We start from the raw sequence: 21,537 nt of genomic DNA, 5'->3' as shown, positions 1-21,537 counted from the left end.
TGTTAGTTTTCGGGCCCTGGATTTGAAACAAGATCTCATGTCTCCAGTTGTAGGGTTTATCCCCCCTTAAGCTGTGAGGCTTGTTTCCAAGCTGTGATTTGTCCTGGATAAACATTTGAAGGATTATCATAATCTAGGATGAGCTAAGCTGGGAATTGCTGGTGTCTTTTTACCTGTTTAAGTCATACATTATTTTTATAACAGTTACAGAACATGTGGGAAAATGATTTTTCCCCCTACTGTCAAAAGACCATCTGCTGTTTGAGGAGACTTTCCTAGAATTTGTCAATAAAATCATTTTTCTATTTCCAGATAGCAACGTATTTATTTTAATAAGATTTTCCTGAGAAGCCACTTTCCCCACCCCTTAGCATATTTTCCCAGGCTAATGTAGGATTTGCTTGGTGTTTTTCTTCTCTGTAAGAGTGGGAGTATTTTCTTTCAGGAAGGGAGATGTCAGTGTTAGTGCCTATTCATTTCTTTTCCAATTTCGCAGAGAAAAAAAAAATCAAGTTTGTCACTTCAGGGTTCATTGTGATATCACATATGTTTCACACATACAAAAAACAGTTCTCTTCACAGGATCATACCTTTGGGTTTGGATGGCACCCTAGAAATCACTTAGTTCAACACCCTTCCCCCCATCTTTAGATTCAAAGAAAATGAGTCACTCAAAGAGATGAAATAATTTGCTCAGTCATACCACCAGCAATTAATGGTTGACTCATGATTTGAACCTTGGTCTCCTGATTATAAATACAGTCCTCTTTTCATTGTACCCAAATTTTATTTTTAAAACTATAGATTGGATTCTCACCGCATTATAGCTATTCCTGGAGAAAAGAATAAGAACTGGCTTGAAAAAAATAAGAGGGTATGGTAAACTGAATTATATTTCACTGAGGGAATATTCCAGGAATAGAGAATTCTCTTCATTCATTCATTCAGTAAACATTCATCAGACGCCTTCTCTGTCCATTGTTCTATTTTAGTCACTAAAAAACATAAAAAAGTAGTCATTTTTAAAACAACTTAATGTATGTTTATATTCACACACATATATTCTCATCTATACATATATATATACATAAGCACACTAAAAGATAAGCATGTATAATAGAAATAAGCTTAAAAATATGAAGTTACAATCTTTATAAGAGATTAGTAAATATTCATATATGTATGTGTTTATATAGATAAAAATATTAAATATATGTACAAATATTCTTTTTAATGTAAATATATGTATATATACACATATATACATACATACTTATATACACACAAATACAACTATGTGTATATAATAGATATGCAAAGAAATATAAAGCCACAACCCTTATGAGTTTTGTGTATGTGCATGTATGTTTATACATACACATATTGTCTTTAAATGTATTTCTTTATATTTTATACCTGTGTTTGTTTATAATACACATATTCTCTTTAATACAAATATATTTATACATGTATACAAACAATTTCATATATATGTATGAATATACTAAATGCAAAGTGTTAATAGAGCATGTGCCTCATGTATGGATGATAATGGTGTTGAGCTTCTTTGGAGAATTTAGCCCAAAAGAAAATAGGAAAAATTTCTTGGAGTAGGATAGGATGATGCATACCTGAGCTGTGTTTTTTGTTAGTTTGTTCTTCTCTCTCTGTGTTCCTTTTGCCAGTCGGAGGGAATATTTTCTCTATTCCACCTGACTCAAAGGTAAAAGGGGACCTATAGGGAGTGTCTTGTCTCAGAGGCCCACCCTGCCCTCTCAGGAGCTTTTGAATCTCATCCCTGGCCCACTGGCTAGTCATTATCAGCAGTGGGGATGATTTCTTTGGAGTGATCCATTTGGACATCCCCATGGCCCTTTAAACGGTGAGCCCATCTCAGAGAATGAGAGAGATGGTCGGCAGGAGGATGCTCTGACAACAGAAAGTGGCTGTATTGTAACAGTATGTGAAAAGGCTTCCCCACGTGTTGGCCATGAGTCTGTGGTTCCATCATTCTAGAGCTTTACTTCCCTTTCTTTATGGAGAGCAGGGCCTCCTGAGCTGTGTTCTGCTCAGCATGTTCAGTTTCATCTCCCAAATGAGAGAAGGAATTGTACTTGCTGTCACAGACTCTGGCTCAATTAGCCTTTCAGTCCGGGGACCAACTGGGAGTCGGTCCTGAAGTTGTTAAGCAAAATGGGCCCGGTGGCATTAGTTCGGAGGCTGAAGGACAGTAATCTCTTTCCCCATTTGGTTGCAGTTAATGGTCTGCTCGAGAGAAGCAGGCGAGACCAGGCTAGCATGGAAACAGAGTGACCTCTTTGTCTCTAGAGGTAAGAAAGGGAGATTGGAGCTGCTGGGGCAGGAAGGATACTTTGGGGCTGAGGTGTACAATGCAACTTGAACCCCAGCTGTCTGAACTATATTTGGCCTCTGGAAAGTTAGACGGACCGTACCACCAGGCCATTAACTTTCATGACCACAGAAATTCTCCTGAAATTAACCCAAACTCAAGCTGGATAAGATTGGAACCAGTTGAGTAAGCCTGAGCCTTCTTTAGGGATTTCTCGTGTCAAATAAATCCTTTAAAAAGGCTGTACATTAAATGGCTATTTTATGTCCTCTGGTGTATTCAATTACAGAGGAACCCCATACCCCAAGAAAAAAAATAGAAAAAAGGAGAAAGAAAAAAGAAGGGAGGGAGGGAAGGAAGGAAGGAAGGAAGGAAGGAAGGAAGGAAGGAAGGAAGGAAGGAAGGAAGGAAGGAAGGAAGGAAGGAAGGAAGGGAGGGAGGGAGGAACGAAAGAAAGAAAGAAAGAAAGAAAGAAAGAGAAAAAGAAAGGAAGGAAGGAAGGAAGGAAAAAAGGGAGGGGGAGAAGGAGGGAGGAAAAGAAAGAAGGAAGGAAGAAATGGAGGGAGGAAAGAAGGAAGGAAGGGAGGAAGGAAGGAATGAATGAAGGGGAGAAGGAAGGAAGAAAGAGAGGGAGAAAGGAAGTAAAGGGAGGGACATGCCATGAAGGCAAAGTCTTTCAGGGAACTCAAAATGCTTGTGAGCTGAACCTCATCTGACTATTACTAACTGGGATGGCTCCTGTTCAGGAATTTTGCAAAGCTATTTAGCTTCCTAGCATTGCCATTATCAGAAAGCATTATTAAGTATGGTTCAGTTTCCCACTGTGTTTAGTGCTATACAAAGAGAATTAAACAAGCACAGGGTTTATTCGGGTCAGGGGTGGGGAGGAATGTTAGAGTCTGAAAAGAAAACACTGACAAATAGGGTGTATATAGATAATGCAAAAACAAAGGATAAATGCAAATAGCAGGAATAGAAGGGAATCACATAGTTTTTAGTCATTCACTCAAGGAAATAACCAACTGCACATGTGCACCATGTGGCACTCTAATGGGCTGTGAATTTCAATTTACATAATTACAAATTTTCATCTCTGTTAAAATGGCCATAATGTTTTCTTTTCTGGACTTGGATGGACCCCTTAAAAAACCCAAGCTAAAAAGTGATTGAGACTTCTAGTTCAGAGTTTGGGCAGCCCCTGTTCTATCAAGATTTAGTATTCCTTTTTCTTGAAGCCTTCTTAATCCCACCAGAGTTCCTTTGAGGCTCCTCTGTCTATTCCCAAACTTTTGGTGGAGAAAAGGAAAAAGAAAATCCTTAGATTATTGTGAAAGAAGGAGGAAACGGCATTGGAGAAATACCTAACAAATAGTGATCCAAAAGGTATCTTGGAAAACATTCTGTGATGTCTCAGAAGTGATTCAAGTTCTCTTAAAATCCATTATTGTCTCAAGAGGTTATTGTGAGGTTCAAATGAGACAGTGTATATACAAGTGCTTTGTAAACTCTTAAGATGCTTTATAATTTCACTCATCATTATTCTATCTCTGCATTTGCACTCCTATACTCATACTTAAAAAACACATTTACATGTGCTCTTCGAGTAAGAAAGGTACATGGTCACACCTTCTCCCATAACTTGTCTATATTACGGGTTTTATTGTCTCATTTTTATACTTAACATCAATACCACTAAAGGAAATTTATTATGAATATTCTTCAGGACTCTGGCTGGTAATCTATAAATCACTTGGACACATGTCTAAATGAGACTGTCTGACCTGTGTTATCTAAATATGAGATGCTGCTTTTCTGAGTTTGGCTGATGCTTTCAAACTGGCTACATCATGATGGATGATCATAACCTTCTAAATTCACCCATAAAGAGGAGGCAGCTAGGTGGTACAGTGCTTAGAACCCAAAGCCTAGAGTCAGGAAGAAATGAATTCAAATCTAGCTTCTAGATACTAGCTGCATGACCTGGACAAATCAGTCCATCTCAATTTCCTCATCTCAAAAATGGAGATAATAAACCTTCAGAATTGTTGTGAGGACCAAATGATTATAATAGTTTCAAAAGGGCTTGGCATGTAGTGAACACTATATAAATGTTAGCTATTATTTACTACAGAGTTGCAGCTTTTTCTGTCAATCATAGCTTCTTTTTAGTTCCTAAAATGAAACAGCAATTTGTATCATTTGTTTGAAATAAATTACCATCTTCTTAAGCTAGTGGGCGAGGGGCTATTTGCAAGGCAGATTCAGGTCCTTTTGAAACTGGTAGGAATTATAGAAACAGATGGATGGTGGGCTCTAAGATCATTTTTAAGATGTCAGGGACATGTTTCCGTGTTAAGTAAATATTTTTCCAGTGTCTGCCTTAAGTGTGTGAAGAGAGCATATTTCTTGAAAGATGTAAATAAGCAGTGTCAGGAAATAAATATTGAACAGAAACTTCAAAGCACCAAGATTTCTCTTGTTATAGGCCTTAGGGGCACTACTGTAAGCAAATAGATATAGAGACAGAGGGAAGGTTTTTTGTTGTTGTTGATTGTTGTTTGGAGGGTGTTAATGGTTTAACGTTTCACATGTTATATGTTTATATAAAAAGAGATATTGACAAAGAAAATGATGCAAAAGTCTGCCTAGAAGCTGAGGATTAAAAAAAAAAAACTCACATCTTCCCCCCTACCCCACCCACCCCCTTTTACCACATTGCAGATCTCGCCTTGCGGATTTTTTCACAAACTGCCAGCCTGAATCACGGTCTGTTAGCAGCTGTCTAAAGGAAAACTATGCTGACTGCCTTCTTGCCTACTCTGGGCTTATTGGTAAGATCTGAGAGGGATTGGGGGGAGCAGGGAGAAAGAAATGCTGTCTGGTTTACAAATGCCTACCAACTCTAACTCCTGCAAAATTGTTGAAACATTTTGAACTATGTTTTGACTCCTAAGCCCTTTAGGAATACTCTGTAAAGAAAAAGCTAATAGATGGAAAAGGACAAAGTGCGAAGGTAGGGATCATTAAGGGAAGGAAAAGGACAAGGGAGGAACTGAGAAGGAGCATGCTATTGAGAAAGCTGGGTTGTTGGAAAATTGACAGGGTAGAACAACAGAAGACAGAAAATGAGGTTTTGGAAGGAGAATCAAAGTCAAAAAAATGTTAATTGAGAATCTTGTTGGAATGGCAACTTAGATGCCATTTGATGTTGGAAAAAAATGTTATTTCCTCACAAATCACTCTTTGAAAAGACTAATCCTTAATGGTGGTATCTATCAATTAGTTAATCTGGCTAATTCAGCCCTCAATGTTCATGCTTACAATGGTAGATGTCAGCATCCTGTGAAATTGTCTCCTTTCCTTCCACATCCAAGGCATTGGGTTTGAAGACCATTCTTGCAAATATCTATCAGAAGATATTGAAAATGGCCCTGAGGGTAAAAAGACTAGATTTCAAAAGTAGGCAGGCAGATAGAAGGAGAAGGAACAGCATGCAGCAGAAACAGGTGTGATATATGGCAGGAGTCTGTGTTGTTTTCTATTCCATTGTAATTGGCATATTCTAACACAGTGAAGGTGCCTGAGATATCAGGGAAATCATAGCTGTCAGCAACGTAATGCTTCTGTCACCATGTATGTTTCTAACAGGTGCCAGGGTGGAAGCTGAGCAAGTCTCTAAACAGGTAAACACCCTATCAAGAGCAAAGGTATAGATAGTGCCATAACCAGAAAGGAGAGCTTTTCCAGAAGCCATTGAGGAGATCGAAAAAGTATTGAAAAGTATCCCTAGTGTTTAGGCCCATTTATTACTACAACTCTTACAGTGTTTTTTCTTAAAAAGGTAAATAGGATGTCTTGTCAGACAAGTCTTATATGAGCATTCTCATTCTCAGTGACATTTCCAATTAGTGTATTCTTCTTAAGGGAGGTTCTGAATTTGTATTTACTTCTCCCAAACAAATGAATTAATAATATTATATACTAGGGATTATTTCTGTATTAAAATTTAACTTCTAGTTTTTAGCAATATGTTTCTTTGCTTGATGTGCCCCCAACTTAGGTGCTTTATTTTTAAGAATTGACAAGTTTGAATATCTCCAAAAGAAGACATCAAAGGTCTTGATATCTTGTTAGAGTACAGGTACAATTAGTTAGGTACAAATAAATTAAAGAAACTTGGAGATGTTTTGCCTGAAAGCAGAAGTCTAGAGGACATGATCGCTACATTCTAGAATTTGAAGGACCATTCAATGGAAGAAGAATTGATGGTCTTCTAGTTGGCCCCAGGGGTTGCAACTAGAATAATGAATAGAAGATTTTAAGAGACAGATTTCTGCTGTTTACAGTGACAAAATTCCCAATAATGGGAATGATCTGAAAATGGAAGGCAAGTAACTTCAAGTAATTATTAAATGGTGGTGTTAGAAATACTTTAGAAGATATTGTTGTTCATTATTAGTCTGGGTTTGATGGCCTGAAGGAGTTGGGAAGGTGGTCCCTTCAAATTCTGAAATTCTCTGCTTCATAATAAGTAATGTTATTTAGTTGCCAGCTTTTTAAAATGATAAAAACTTGGATTTGTAGTATAATTAGCATCGAGGAGACTGTTGGAAATCAAAAGTAGCCACTGTAAAAAGTCTGAGCTCCATAAATTGGAAAAGTAAGACCATTTCTCCCCTAGACAGAATTTTTACCACAATCTCCTCATAGCGCTTTGGACTGAATGCATCATGAACACTGCGATATTGCCAAAGTGTTAGTTGTGTGAGTTTTGTGAGGTTATTGCCTGACTTAGGGATTTGTCGGCTCTTTAATTCTTAAACACTTGAAAATCAAGGTAACAGTGAGAGTGTCACAGCCACCACCAGTGTGAAGTATGGTCTTCTTGGGTTGTTTGATTATAAACTCCTTCAGAGGGGAGCATGGCCTTTTCATATATATGCAGTAGTTGGCATGGAGACACGCACCCCTGGCTGCCTAATAAGTAGCTCCTTGCCTAACTTACTGATTTTCTCATTCTGTGTTTGGAGTACGTGTTTTTTAAAACCTATGGAGAACTTCTGTAAACAACTTGGTGTATGTATACATATACAAGAGGCCACAACTCTAATTAATGCCAGTATTCCCAGGCATGGAATGGAGACATTTCTTGTGGTGATGATTCTCAAAGTTTTTATATACACGATCCCTTTGGTGGAACAGAATAACCCACCAAACTGTTAGTACCTTCCTTACTCCTGTTTGTCAGAGAGAGAGAGAGAGAGGAGAGGAGAAGGAGAGGAGAAGGAGAGGAGAAGGAGAGGAGAAGGAGAAGGAGAGGAGAAGGAGAGGAGAAGAAAAGAAGGGAGGGAGGGAAGGACGAAGGAAGAAAGGGAAGTGAGGAGGGAAGAAAGAAAGGAGGAAGGAAAGAAAGAAGAGAGGGAGGGAGGGGAGAAGGGAGAAAGGAAGGAAGGAAGGAAAGAAGAAAGGAAGGGAATAGGGAGGGAGAGAGGAAGGAAGGGAAGAAGGAAATAAAAATCTCAACAAGGAAATTGGTAGTATCTGCAATGAGCCACTTATGGGATAATAACGAGTTTTTTTATAAAAGTAAATAGTAGAAAACAAGCTTGGCTTCAAAAAAGAGATATGATAAAAAAAAACACACCCTCTCTTTATTCTTTTGCCAAGGTGAGGGATTCCATAGATGTGTAACATTCCAAATAATTTCAGATTTTTTCAAATATTTTGAATAATTTTTGCTGAATTTTTTCTTTTTTTGTCTTTTAAAAATTCTTCATTATAAGGTAATGTAGGGAAGAAATTTAAACAAGAGATATAAACAATATATCAATAAAATCTATTTTGAGAAAAAATAAATAAAAATAAAAGAATAAATTATTAATTTATACCCATATAGACATTGTCAGAAATAAGACTACCATGGGGACTGTGTGGAGGATCTTCTAGAATCAACACTGCTTTAGAGAATTACTTTCACCAACTTTATAACTAGAAAGCATCCCTACACTTGAATATCTCATAAGGTTAGCAAACATTTAGGTCATTTATATGTGATGTGATACTGGTGGCATCCGTAGAAATGCCTTCTAAGTTTGTTAATGTCATTTAATTACCCCCAGGTGCTCTTGAGGGAAGAAAAGTTCTCTGAAATATCAGATATAGAAAATTTCTGCTACCTATTTGGGCAAGTTGCTTTTTTATTTTTTTTTAAAGAAAGATAAGGAGATGCTTCTTAGCTCATGCATTCCCAGCCAGTTCTCCCATGCTCCAAATAGTCCATTATTTGATAAGAGAAACAAGCTGCTTATGGATTATAGACTTAATTTTTACATCTAATGTAGGAATTACCCTGTTAATTCTGACATAAATTTTTACAAAAATTTAACACAGTCATAATTGCCTATCAGCCAACCATCCATTGACCTCATAAATAACACATTTCTTTGATGTGATAGAAAGGTCCATGTCTTCATTGAATGTGACTCAGCACTGTACATGATCTGGTCTCTCTTTTAGGCACAGTGATGACACCTAACTACATAGACTCTAACAGCCTCAGTGTGGCCCCCTGGTGTGACTGTAACAACAGTGGTAATGACTTAGAAGAATGCCAGAAATTTTTGAATTTCTTCAAGGATAACATGTGTCTCAGTGAGTATTTCATGTTTCATCAATGAAAGTGGATTGTGCTTGTTTCCCAGAGATTTTTTCTCTCTCCCCCTCCTGATTTAATAACAATTTAATTTGTGTATTTGACCATATTGGGTAATAGGAAGCTTATTTGAGCTTGAGGAATCGAATTCCCAAGTCTTTCCCAAGTCTTTGAATCTAAGAGTCTAAGGTAGACAGATCCAAATATCCAAAATCCATCAAAACTTTTTTTTAGTAGTCAGATTTTGATTCTAGAGATGGTTCATTAATTTTTTTTATTAGAATGGGCTTATAATAATTCAGTGAGCAAGAGCACTGTGTAGATGACTTGTATTACTTCAGCCGTATTCACATAGTATACATTTCCCATGGAGAACCAGCTAATTTCAGTTTTCAGCTATTAATAGAAACTAGTCAGATCCAAATGAAATAACAAGCTAGTCATCTTTCTATCATCACACAAAATTTAGTATCTCACTCCCAGTCATGTGAAAGCTATTTCAACATCAATATATACTCCAAAGAATGTAAATGATAGGAAAGACAGTTTGCTATGCATCCCTTAAGTCTAAAGAAATGGACCCAAATATTTGTCTTTACAGCAGCCCTCCATGTCTGTGTGAATTCTGGAGAAAATAAGATATGATTAGATGCTAGGAATCAAGATGGAATCCCTCTTCATATAAGGTTCCTTAAATGTCAGCTCCCATCCTCCTTGTATAGTGAGCATACAAGTATTTCTCGTAGAAAGATCACAGAGCTCAGATGATCTGGGTTTAAGCCCCACCTTTGCCTTTTCTTAATTACCTGTAGTGAAAATATGACTCTTAATTTCCTAATGTGTCAAGTGGGGTTTAGTGTCAGAAAATTAGATCTAATCTAAGTGAGCCCCCAGGAAAATAAGGCCCATAAAGGTAAAGTACCATGCCTAAATTCATAGAACTGATAACAATTAGTATTAAAATCCAGATACTGTGACTGAAAATCCAGTACCTTCTTCATTGTTGAACTGTTAAATTTCATATAGTTGTGAGAAAAGTTCTTTGTAAATTGTAAGAGACTGCTTAATTTGTGCAATTGTTAAGTAGAAACTAATTTTAACTCTTAAAACTCTTGATCTAAGTAGTTTATCTACTTTTACCTTAGGCATTTTTATTCTTTCAATAAAAAAAATAACCAGATAGTCTACATTGTTTCTTCTAATGTGCTGGGCACTGTACCTACTCATTTAATGTTGCTTTTGGGCACCTCGGTGGATGGATGGAAATCCAAATCCAATAAACTTAAAATGTGAAATGCAAAGGAGTTTCAGAAATTATTGGGCCATCTCCAGCCCTTCCTGGATTCTTCACATAAATCTATAGCAAGAAAATGTGTAAGCACATTGATTACAATTTGGGATTTTTGCTTTGTCTTGATTTTTTCAAAGCATATAATAGTCTCTGATTCTTTTCTGTTCTATGCTCACTCCTGGCAGAACACCACTTTTAATGGAAATAAAGCAATGACAGTAAAGGTCAGTGTAAAAGGGAAAAAAAAAGATATTCATAATGTCTGGGAAACTTCACCCTTACAAATACATAAACGTTGGTTCTGGTGAATAGTATTTTAGCCTTCAGTGGGGAGGAATGGGGAAAATTGGGGTCATTGCTTCTAATGACTTTTCACTACTTAGTAAAAGCTTGGTCTGCAGCAGGGGCCAGGAACCTGTTTTTATTCACAGTAGTTCATTCCTGCCTCCTGCAGAAATGACAGTGAGAAGACCTGAGAGTTTGAATGTTGAATCTAGTTAATGTAAAAAAAGGGGACTTTAAAGCTCAGAAAGATGTTAACACTTAGGGAAGTACCGGGAAAACTAAAATGTTCTTCAGATGTAATTCAGATAGAGATCATGGTAGTAGTTAGAAAGATCGTGAGCTCAAATCTGAGAGCTTGTATTCATTTACTCCTTTGATCACATTTTCTTAATTTCTTTGTGCCTCTTTGTTCCTCCTCTCTAAAATAAGCAAGTAGAATTCTATCTTCTCTAAGATTCTCCACTCCTCTAACTCAAGATCGATGATCATCCTTTTCAAAACTAAAATATTTAAGATGAGGGGTCTGCAGGGCAGCCACATGGCCCAATGGATAGAGTATTCACCTTGGGATCAGGAGTTCAAATCCAGCCTCAGACTTTTACTAGCAATGTGACTCTGGGCAAGTCACTTAAACCCAATTGTCTCTAAAAATAATGTCATTAATAAATAATAATAATAATAATAAAGATGAGGGGTGGGCTCAGTACTTTGAAATTTCTCTTAAATTGCAGTTCTTGCTAGAGCAGCTTAAACATCATTACAATAAGAACAATGCTCTTATAGATTTTTGTTATAGATCTTAAAAGGAAGTTAGATGTCATTTAGGTCACCTTTTTAAAAAACAAATGAGGAAAAAGGCCTATAAAGGTTAAAGGACAATTCTTAATTTAAAAATTTGGTTATTAGGGAAAAAAGGCAAAGGTTATTCACAAGTCTAGATTCTGTTTATGGACCATGTTGGTTTATGGACCATGTTTATGGACCATTCTGTTATGGACCATGTCCAATCAGAAGATTCTGTTATGATGTCAACATGGAGGTTCAACCTCCTATAAAAGAACTTAATGGTATCCCACTTTTTCACTAACTCCTTTTAGGTTTGCCTGCTTACAAAATGTCACAGTAGCTAACTCCTTTTTGGGAATTTAGCTCTCCGGTCAATGGCATGATCTCCATTAACTTATTTAGGAATTTAGCCTGTCTTATGGCATCTTTCCCTTTGTTAATGGCTAAAATTTCCTTTTGGGACTTAGCCCACCAAACATATAAAATCTTTATCTCTTGATTTGAAGATAGTCTAAGCCTACAAATTCCTTTGAGATATCTGGTGATTCCAGCCCAAAAAACAATTATATTTGGGGGGGTTTCAGCACTCCTGAACCCCCATACTCCATTTTGTTGACCACATATTTAAAAGAGTAAAGGAAATAACCCTTGTTTCTATATTTAGTTAGAGCAATTGCCTGACTTTGTCCTGCTTTGGCTGGCCCCAATTTTACGTGTTAAGCTATGTAGAGATTCCAGGGGCATAAAAGCATTTATAATGATTTGCAGCATTTTCTTCCAACATAAGAAACATAAAAATTTTAAAAACAAGGTCCCAATTTAGTAGAACTTCAAGGATAACAATTTGAGAAAAAAATGTCACTCTAAGAGGAAGATTAGACTTAAATTATTCCATCTTGTATAAAGCAAAATGCCAGCTAAGAATGCCATATTAACAATTTGCACATTCAGGTCCCAAATGAAAATGTTTGATTTCTTATACAATGAATATGAAATAAGAAATTCCTAAATCCATGCCAATTCCCTGAAGACCTGATTAAAAACTGTTTTTCTATTCATTTGGGGGCTGGGGACTAAGGGGAATGACACACAACCAATTTACTCTTTGCCCTTAAAAAAAGAAAGAAAACACAATTTAATCCCAGGGAAATTATAATAAGCTTTTAAAATTTCACATTGTAAACTTTCGGCTTAAGCAGCTCTGCTCATACCTAATTATGCAGATTTTGTTTGAAAGACTAGGAAAAAGAACAATAATAAAAGATCATTTTCCTTAAACCATCACCTAGTTATAAAGTTTGAGTTGATTGTTGTATTAATGAAATGAGTTGGTTTAAGTAAATAAATAAATCACCTGATCTTTGTTTTAAACTTGCCAAGAAATGGAAAGAACATTGGTGTCATGATTAGATCACTTGAGTTCAAATCTTACCAAGGGATAGATATTTGCTATCTTTTATGTCCTTGGGCCAGACATCCAGAAAACTGGGTCTCAGTTTTCTTTATCTTTGAAATGGGTTTAAGTTCTTCATGTGTGAAATGAAGCTTTTGGAGTGGAATGGCTCTGAGATCTCTTCTTAAAGAGTTATGATTTTGTCAAAAATTGGTGCCTTCTTGTCATTGAAATATCTGAGTCTTTCACTTAAGGCCATTTGGGATTTGAAAATACTAATTTGCTTTTAACTTAAAGATTTTTCTTTATTTACAAGAGGACATGAAGAGTTAGCCATAGCAGGGTTCTTGTTTCTATGACCATATATCCAAATTACTCAACAAATAACAGTTTTCAGAAGAAATAATTTCATCAAAAGAATGCAGTTGGTGAACCAACCAAGAACATTTTCTTTATTCAGGCATCTTGTGTTCCTTGCAATGTTTACTATTTGACCTTGACTTTGAAACTGGGTTCTCCCTGTTTCCCTCCAGAAAATGCCATCCAGGCCTTTGGCAATGGCTCTGATGTGAATGTCTGGCAGCCAGTCCTCCCGGGGCAGACCACCACAGCCACGACCACAACAGCCTTCAGGGTCAGGAGCAACAAGTCTCTGGGATCAGGGTCGGAGAATGAAATCTCTTCACACGTTTTGCCACCGTGTGCAAACTTACAGGTAAAGAAACCACGATAAGCCCTTAAGTGCAGAAGTGGTCTGTGAGAGGAAAGGGTAGAAGAGATAGACTGGGCCATGGAGAATATCCTGTAAGAATGAACCACGTGTCTACAAACACACAGAAAGCTGCATTTGTTTTAGTTGTGGGGCTGCAATCTCACAGGATTGTCTCTGGGACGGAGAGAGTCAGGAGAAAGTTTCTGTCTCGACTTGGTTACTTCTTGTTGGGTTTGTGATCAAGTTATGACTTTCTGAAATTGTTTTCTTATCTGTAAAGTGGGGATTATTTTAAGGATCAAATGAAATCATGTTTATAAAGTATCATGGCCTTGCCAGTCTGAAAGTATTATGTAGAAGGGCTGGCTGTTTGGCCACATGGTTAACAAGTGCTGAAACTGGGAATGAAATTTGTGAATTCCAAATATAGCCTGATAGAGCTCTTTCTATTTGGTTCATACTTGACTGCCATCTCCTCCTACTCTCCTTTCCTAATTTTTCTCATTCACTTCAGCATTTTTTCAAATGATATTATGATTTCTCTATATTAATAGCACATAAATAACAAGTAGTTAGAAAACTGTAACCTATCGTCATAAAAGGATTGAGCCTATGGTGTTTCTCAGGCAGCGAGGTGGGATAAATGGATAGTGTGGGGGGTCTAGAGTGTGAAAGGGCTGAATTCAAATCCAGCTTCTGTCATGCAATAGCTGTGTGACCCTGAACAAGTCACTTAATCCTGTTTGCCTTGATTTCCTTATCTGTGAAGTGAAGTGTCAAAAAAATTGGTGAACAACTCCAGTCTCTTTGCCAAGAAAATCTCAATGACTCAACCATAACAACCACCACTTGGTGCTCTGGAAGATTCATAAATTTCGTGCCGGAAGAGATCCAGGGCTAAGCTCTTCATTTTATAGATGAAAAAATTAATCATAAAACATTTAGATGACTTACAAATAGTCATAGAACTATCTGTGTCTGAATTTGAACCAGACCTTCTTACCTCCAAGTCTCGTGTCTTATTCACTAAGTTTAAATGAAAGCTACGGGCAGAGATAACCCAGGGATTTTGCTTCTGTTATCTTGTGTGTGTATTGATCATTGCAAAGTATGCTGCCATATATATAGTATTATACCATGGATTTGGTGCTTTTTTACAACATTTTGCATATGGTGCTCAATAAATGCTTCAGTCATGCATTCATTCATAGTGGAAAAGTATTCCAGAATCAAAGCTCTGAGTTCTAATCTTGCTTCTACTACTTATTATCTCTGTGACCTTGGTGGAATTTCTTTGTCTGTTTGTGCCCTTATCCATAAAATGAGGTGATTCATCTCAGTGATCATTGCAGTATTTTCCATCCCTAAATAGGTGACCTTGACCATCTTTCTTGAACCTCATGGCTAAATTGTTAAACTTTTTGTTGAAGAGAATACACGCCCTCTGAGGGCTGCTAGCTGTCTAGTGGAGAATTCTCCCCCCAGGAGGCATTAAACAAAAATAGTTATTACCCTGTCTTTTAAGATTTATCATTCCACTTTTTGTCACCCTAAGGAAATGCTCCATGCCAGAAAATTCACAAAGCCCGCATTTTGCACCCTTCAGTGGTATACATGATTTGGCTGCACGGAGAACCAATATTTCAGCACCAACACATAAATACCCCTCTTTTCAAAGAAGGAATTTGTGTTACCACTGCTGGGTTGCCCTGGCAACATCAAGAAACACATGAACTCTATTCCCAAGAAACAGTGCTTTTCCTTCCCCTGTATTAGTGACAAAAACTTGACTTCATCAATAGAAAGAAAAGTAACAATTAAAGTGAGATGTTTATCTTGGGGATTGCCATTTAGCTTCTCAGCAGAGAGAAAGTGGAGGTGAGGGGCTGGAGACAGTGAGGAAAAAGCCTTCCAAATCACTTCTCCCTCTCCCATGATATACCAGATTGAGTGGTAATTATTCCTTGGATTTACAGAGTGTTTTGCTTTCTGAGAGCCAATTAAGGGTTTCTTCCACATACCTTATCTTTTTTAGACTCACAGCTATTGTGTATATCCTACGGGTCTGGGACAGAGCAGATAGCACCCTCTCCTTCCTGTGTTCAAAGAAATTAATGGTGTTGTAGGGCCACTGAATTAACTCATAAATTGACTCCTACATTTTCTGAGCAGTTGTGGGGGGGAGGAGAGAGAGTACACACACACACACACACACACACACACACACACACACACACACACACACTGAATAGCTCCTATTCTTTTAAATACATTTTCTCTTATCCTTTCAGCCACGCTGATAGCAGGTAGATAACACCTCCATATTACTGATGAGGAAGCTTTAGTGCTTTGTCTAACACAAACAAACAGACTTGAACACAGGGCTCCAGAATTCAAGCACAGAGAGACTTTTACCATATCATATTTTTTATTATACTTTTTTGTTTACAGGTTATATGTATAAGTAATTTTTCAGCATTGACAATTGCAAAACCTTCTGTTCCAGTTTTTTCCCTCCTTCCCCTCACCCCCTCCCCCAGATGGCAGATTGTGACCAATATATGTTAAATATGTTGAAGTACATACCATATCGTATTCTTGACAAAATCTCAGATTTCTCTGGACTGGAGAGAGAAAAAAACATGATAGCAGAATTGAAAAATAAAGTAGAGGAAGGAAAATGATCCTCAATCTACCTATGAATGTACTGACCTAAAGTAAAAGACTGGGAGTAAAATCATTGCTCATTATGGAAAATAGGACCAATCAGTCTAGCAACTGCCTTTTCCTCTGGATCTTTTATTTTCATTTGCAAAATGAGTGAATTGGCCTAGATGACATACAAGTAGTATGTATCTGAAATAGGATTTGTCTTTTCTTGCTCTAAATCTATGATTTACTGGGTTTCCTGAGGGCAGAGCTTTAGACTTTTGAATAATGCAATATGCAACTTTTTCAATAATCCAGAGTTTGAGCCAGGAAATTTGGATGCAAAGTTACCTACTTAGTGGCTGGGCAACAAAACCTTTCTTTTCTCCCTGCCTTGGTCTCAAGTAGGGTAAATTCTATAGGTATGAAGTTGAAGAAAAATTTTTCTGGTTAATCAATTTGTAGGGCCTGAAAATATGTATCAAGGCTGAGTCAGAAGGATTGGAATGGGTGAAATTATCTAGGGTACTATGTTTCTGTTCCTGATTTTAGAGATGTTTTCAATGTTTATTATCCTCAAAATGGATTCTCTCTCTCCCCTTTCCTTTTTGACCCAGTTCTTCTCTTCCTTATACTACATGAATTTCCATTTGCCAGGGGGTTCCAGAAATGTCTTGAAAAGTTTCCACTGTCTTGCCCTACTATGTCTTTACTCAGAATAGAATTAACTTGAATCAGCCCTGGATCCATTTGTAGCAGATTTGGACCGAGTCTATTGCCTTGGAAGATCTAAAGTTCACATCCCTTGAGAAGTGTCCCCTTGTAATATTTTTAAAATATACAATAATATGATGAGAAAGGTCATGGGGAGTTGAGTTCTGTTTTAACATTTGAGATAGATTTCCCTTTTGGAAGGGGGAAAAATAGAGAACAAACATTTAGAAATTTGGTTTAAAAGTCTGATTTTCAGTAAACCAAACTTAATTATGTTTCAAGACATCATAAAAGTGACATTAAGATATAGTGTGTATATAGTATATCTGTGGTTCCTATTAAATGGACTTTTTTGCATGAAAAAGGAAAAGTTGATTGATTAGTATAAAATGTCATAGAAATGTCCAAGTTCTAACCCCCTGAGGTTTTAAAATACAGGGTATTAGGTAACCTGCCAAGCTGCCATGTCAGAGCTAATTGGCAGTCGTATTAGCAACAGGACTGGCACCGTCTGTGCTATTGTTGGCACATTTCTTTGACTTGTACAAAGTGGCCACGTGAAAAACAAAGAGACATTAATAATTCCACCCATTTATTTCATCTTCTATACACTTGAATGGTCTGGTAACTGGAAAAGTCTTGGGATATTTAAACAAAATGGATTGTACTTGTCGCTTATTTAAAGTAAATATTTTTAGGAGATGTAAGTTTCTGAAAAATTTCCATTCTGCATCATGTACTTGATTTAAGACTAGAGATTTTAAGTAATGATCTCAATGTACTATTTGTATACCCCAGGTTCCAGGAAAGTGAACAAGTCCAGAGTTCAGACTATTGTATTAAAATAGGCCATTTGGGGGAAAATCACTTGGGGATCCAATATTCACCCCAGTTAATAAACCTTAAGGACATAATTCATGTCTTGTCTGTTCCCAAAGGAGTATCTTACAACTTAATATTTGATATTTATATAATGCTTTTAATGTAACAAAAATGATGTACATAATGTATTTCATTTGAGTCTCACTGGTCCCCTGAGATAGGCAATGCAAATATTTAGTAAACTCCTTTTTACTGTTGAGAAAATAAATATGTGTAAGGAGGTTTTGTGACTTACCAGTGGTCAAACAGCCAATTGTTAGAGGCAGATTTTGAACTTGGGTTTTCCTGATCCTTGAATCAATAACCATTTTGAAATAGGCACTCCAAGAATGATTACTCCCATTTTACAGAGGAGGGTAATGAGGCTCCTAAGTTAAATGAAACTTGCTCAAGGATTAACACCCAGTAATAGACACTCCTTAAATAAGATTCATAAGCCATGATATTGAGAGTTAAAAATAATTTTAGAAGCCTTCTGGTCAAATTTCCTCCTTTTATAGATAAGGAAATAGAGTCATAGACTTGTTCAGGTCTTCCTGAAACTAAATCTAGTGCTTTATTCATTACTACGCCTGACTCCAGGGGTCAGAAATCTGGTTCTTCTAGGGATTTATTGATAAACATAGTTATATTCAATAAACATAGAACACATTGCTATCACTATGTTCCTAATTTGGGAAACTAGTCCTAGTTATAATAATAAAGAAGATACACAGATAATCACTACCCTAATATTCCCTCTACTCTTCCCTCTAGAAAAAAAACAATTATTGAAACTTTTGTTAAATTTAGACATTATGAATAGCAGAGCAGGGTAAGCGTGTATCAGGCTTAGTAGAAATACCATTCCTCAGGTGATGATATACAAGGGATTTGCGATTTCTTCTTTAATTATCTTATTTTCTTCCCTTGGAGTAGTGAGATGTGGTCAAACTCTTACATCACACACCCAAATATGGGTGTAGGATTTACTGGATTAATCTCCATCATCTCTCCTTTCCCACCATAAAAGCTGAGGCATTGGATAAAAGGCCAGGATATGAAACTTAGCCAGAACCAACTGTGGATCTACAGAATGCATTAGCTTTCCACATGAAGTCCTTAGTTTTCTGCTCCAGTCTTCGATGGATGCTCCCCAGTTGGATACTTTTCAGATGTACTCAGCTTCTGAGTATAGATCATAGGATCAGTGCCCCAGACATCAGGGGCCAAGATTTTCAAGTGTGAGTGGGTTGCTTGTCTGGGCTAGGCTCACATTTTACTTTTGCAGTGGTACAAAGTATTTAATTCTCCAGGTCCACATCTGGAAATTTAATTCACTTCGGTTCAGGCAAATATTTAAGTGCCTTCTTTCTGTGGGTTACTTTACTTGATTCTGGAAAGGTAGAGATTAAATAAGAAAAGATTTTTGTTTTATAGATGATCATCATGGCAAGAGAATTCTTGTGAAGTCCAAACTCTATCTTCTTTGAAACAAAATAAAACAAACACACAAAGGAAAAATCCTATCTGAGATAATCCCTACCACAATTGAGTGTGACAGTCTATTATAAGAAACAAGACTATGTACACAAATAACTTAATAGCAACTGGATTAGGTTAAGTACAAAAGAAAGGAACAAAGTTGTCAAAGAAGGATCCCTTTTGGCTCAGGTTATCAAGACTTACCACTCCTTCGAGGTAGTCATTACACTTTATAGAACTGTGGCAGGTAGCAGCTGGTGGGATGGGGATGTGGGCCTTGTGTGAGGAAGACAGGAGTTACTGGCTTATCTATAAACTGAACTGGAGAAAGAAATGACATAGACTCTACTATCTTTGCCAAAAAAAGCCCAAAATTCTGATTCTGAATTCTGAAGAGTCAGATATGACTAAAATGACCAAACAACAAAAGATAATAGTGGGATGGGAGGGATGATCTCATTGAGTCTTTCTGAGGGCCTATTACTGGGGGTTAATCCTTGAGCAGGTTTCATTTAGCCTATGAGCCTCATTACTCTCCTCTGTAAAATGGGAATAATCATCCTTGGATGCTTACTATACTATGATTATGAGCTCAAGGATTAGGAAAACCAGAGTTCAAAATTCTCCTCTAACCCTTGACTTTATAACCACTGGCAATTCACATAACCTCCTTACATATATTTTCTCAACAGTAAAAAGGAGATTATAAATATTTGTATTGTCTACCTCAGGGAACCAGTGAGAGTCAAATGCAGTTAATAACAGAAAAGACAGATAGGGAAGTGAGGATGGTCTGGTGAAGAATGAGTAGGCCAGTTTTGCTAAAGAATATGTCCTACTTCTGGTGTTTTGGTTGGAAGCCCATTACCTTTTTAACTGTACCACATGATTTGACATTATGATCCATATCCAAAAAGCCATGACATCCCAAGTTGGTCATGATACTTTGAAAAATAGTCCTCTTGATATCTGGGCATTTATAAACCAGATCTATTATAATCAATAAGGCCATGCGGAATATATTTGCACATAAACACACCTGTATGTATGTGTGTATGTATATATCCACATACACAAAAAATATGTGTGTGTGTGTATATATATATATATATATATATATAGCTTCTGCTAGATCTGAATTTTTTAAATACTTAGGTAACAATAGTAGAGCAGAGATGATTATCCAAACCTTCAAAGTACCTGACTCTCCACCAGCTATAACTGAATTACAACTGTGCCAAATTAGAAAAGGTTGGTTTTAAAAGGAAAGCCGCCAATGGGTGTTCCGTAAATCATTTGTGCCAGCAGACTGACCCCATTATGTCAGCTAATCCTGGAAATACAGGAGGTAAATTTAAATCTTCTAGTATGGAGCACTTAATCAATATTCTAAATGTTTTTCTTACAATTTATGCTAACAGAGCAATGTGGCGCTTTAGGGTCCTGTTAATCTTTCACCAGAGGAGCAGGCATTTCTGAACAGGGCCAAGGTTTGAGAAAGGGTATTTGGGGAAGGGGTGAGTCTGTGGCAATCACATTCTGCCCTGAGCCATCTTTTCAGAGCGGCAGAAAGGGGCAAATAAATTAGAGTTCTATTGTATGGGGAAATCCATGTAGTCAGTTTTGAGGGCTGAGGAAGGTCAGAATATTGTTATTTATTCTAGACTTGCTCCTTTTAGGTCTAAAATTATATCAAGGCAATGAGATAACGTTAGGGATGAACATGCCCTAGGAAATATATGAAAAAGGGGAATAGAAGGGCAAGCATGTATATACTTTCTGCTTGTAAGAGGCAATGGTTGGAAAAAAGAAAATATTAATATAGTGTAAGAGAAGACAGGCCTTGTTGGCTTAGAATCAGAAAGTTCTTGTCATTGTTTCAGTGCATGATTCTGGGCAAGACTAGCATCTCTCCCAGCATCAATCAGTTTCCTTATCTATAGGAGAAAAGGCCTAAATTGTTTCAGGTTCCTGTAAACTCCAACATTCTTTCATGCTAAGCCTATCTTTCAGCACTTCCAATTCAGAATTGTGAGTCACTTCTGAGACTCTCTGATCCAGCTAACTGGACATTCATAGTATCATCAATTTAGAGATGGAAGGGAAATTGTAGGCTCTCTATTGTTTCTTTTGTTTTTTATAAGAGAAATCCAAAATTACACAGTAGGGATTTGAATTCAGGTCTTCCGACTCCAAATTCAGGACTCTTCTAATTCAGGATTTTTTCTTCACAAAACTTTGGAAACAAAAAGGCCAAAATTCAGACAGATTTGAGAAGTGATATTGGTGCTGTCTTTTCAATGAGGAACAGCCTTAGGAAAAGGACATACTTTGGCCTTGTATCTGAGGCCTTATAACT

At 37.0% G+C, this 21,537-nt stretch overlaps 1 protein-coding gene across 2 annotated transcripts in view; it reads left to right on the top strand.

The window, feature by feature from the left end:
• GFRA1 (GDNF family receptor alpha 1) overlaps positions 1 to 21,537 on the top strand; it is a 309,354-nt gene that overhangs the window by 240,240 nt on the left and 47,577 nt on the right. For both annotated transcript variants that reach the window (XM_031955918.1, XM_031955917.1), the window contains 3 exons: positions 5,072 to 5,181; positions 8,867 to 9,001; positions 13,291 to 13,472. In XM_031955918.1, coding sequence (XP_031811778.1) covers positions 5,072 to 5,181; positions 8,867 to 9,001; positions 13,291 to 13,472 — 427 coding nt within the window. The remainder of the gene's footprint in view (positions 1 to 5,071; positions 5,182 to 8,866; positions 9,002 to 13,290; positions 13,473 to 21,537) is intronic.

Source organism: Sarcophilus harrisii, chromosome 2 (assembly GCF_902635505.1).
Source record: "Sarcophilus harrisii chromosome 2, mSarHar1.11, whole genome shotgun sequence".
NCBI lineage: Eukaryota > Metazoa > Chordata > Mammalia > Dasyuromorphia > Dasyuridae > Sarcophilus > Sarcophilus harrisii.
The sequence above is the reverse complement of the archived record's forward strand: the minus strand, read 5'-3'. Positions and strand labels throughout refer to the sequence as shown.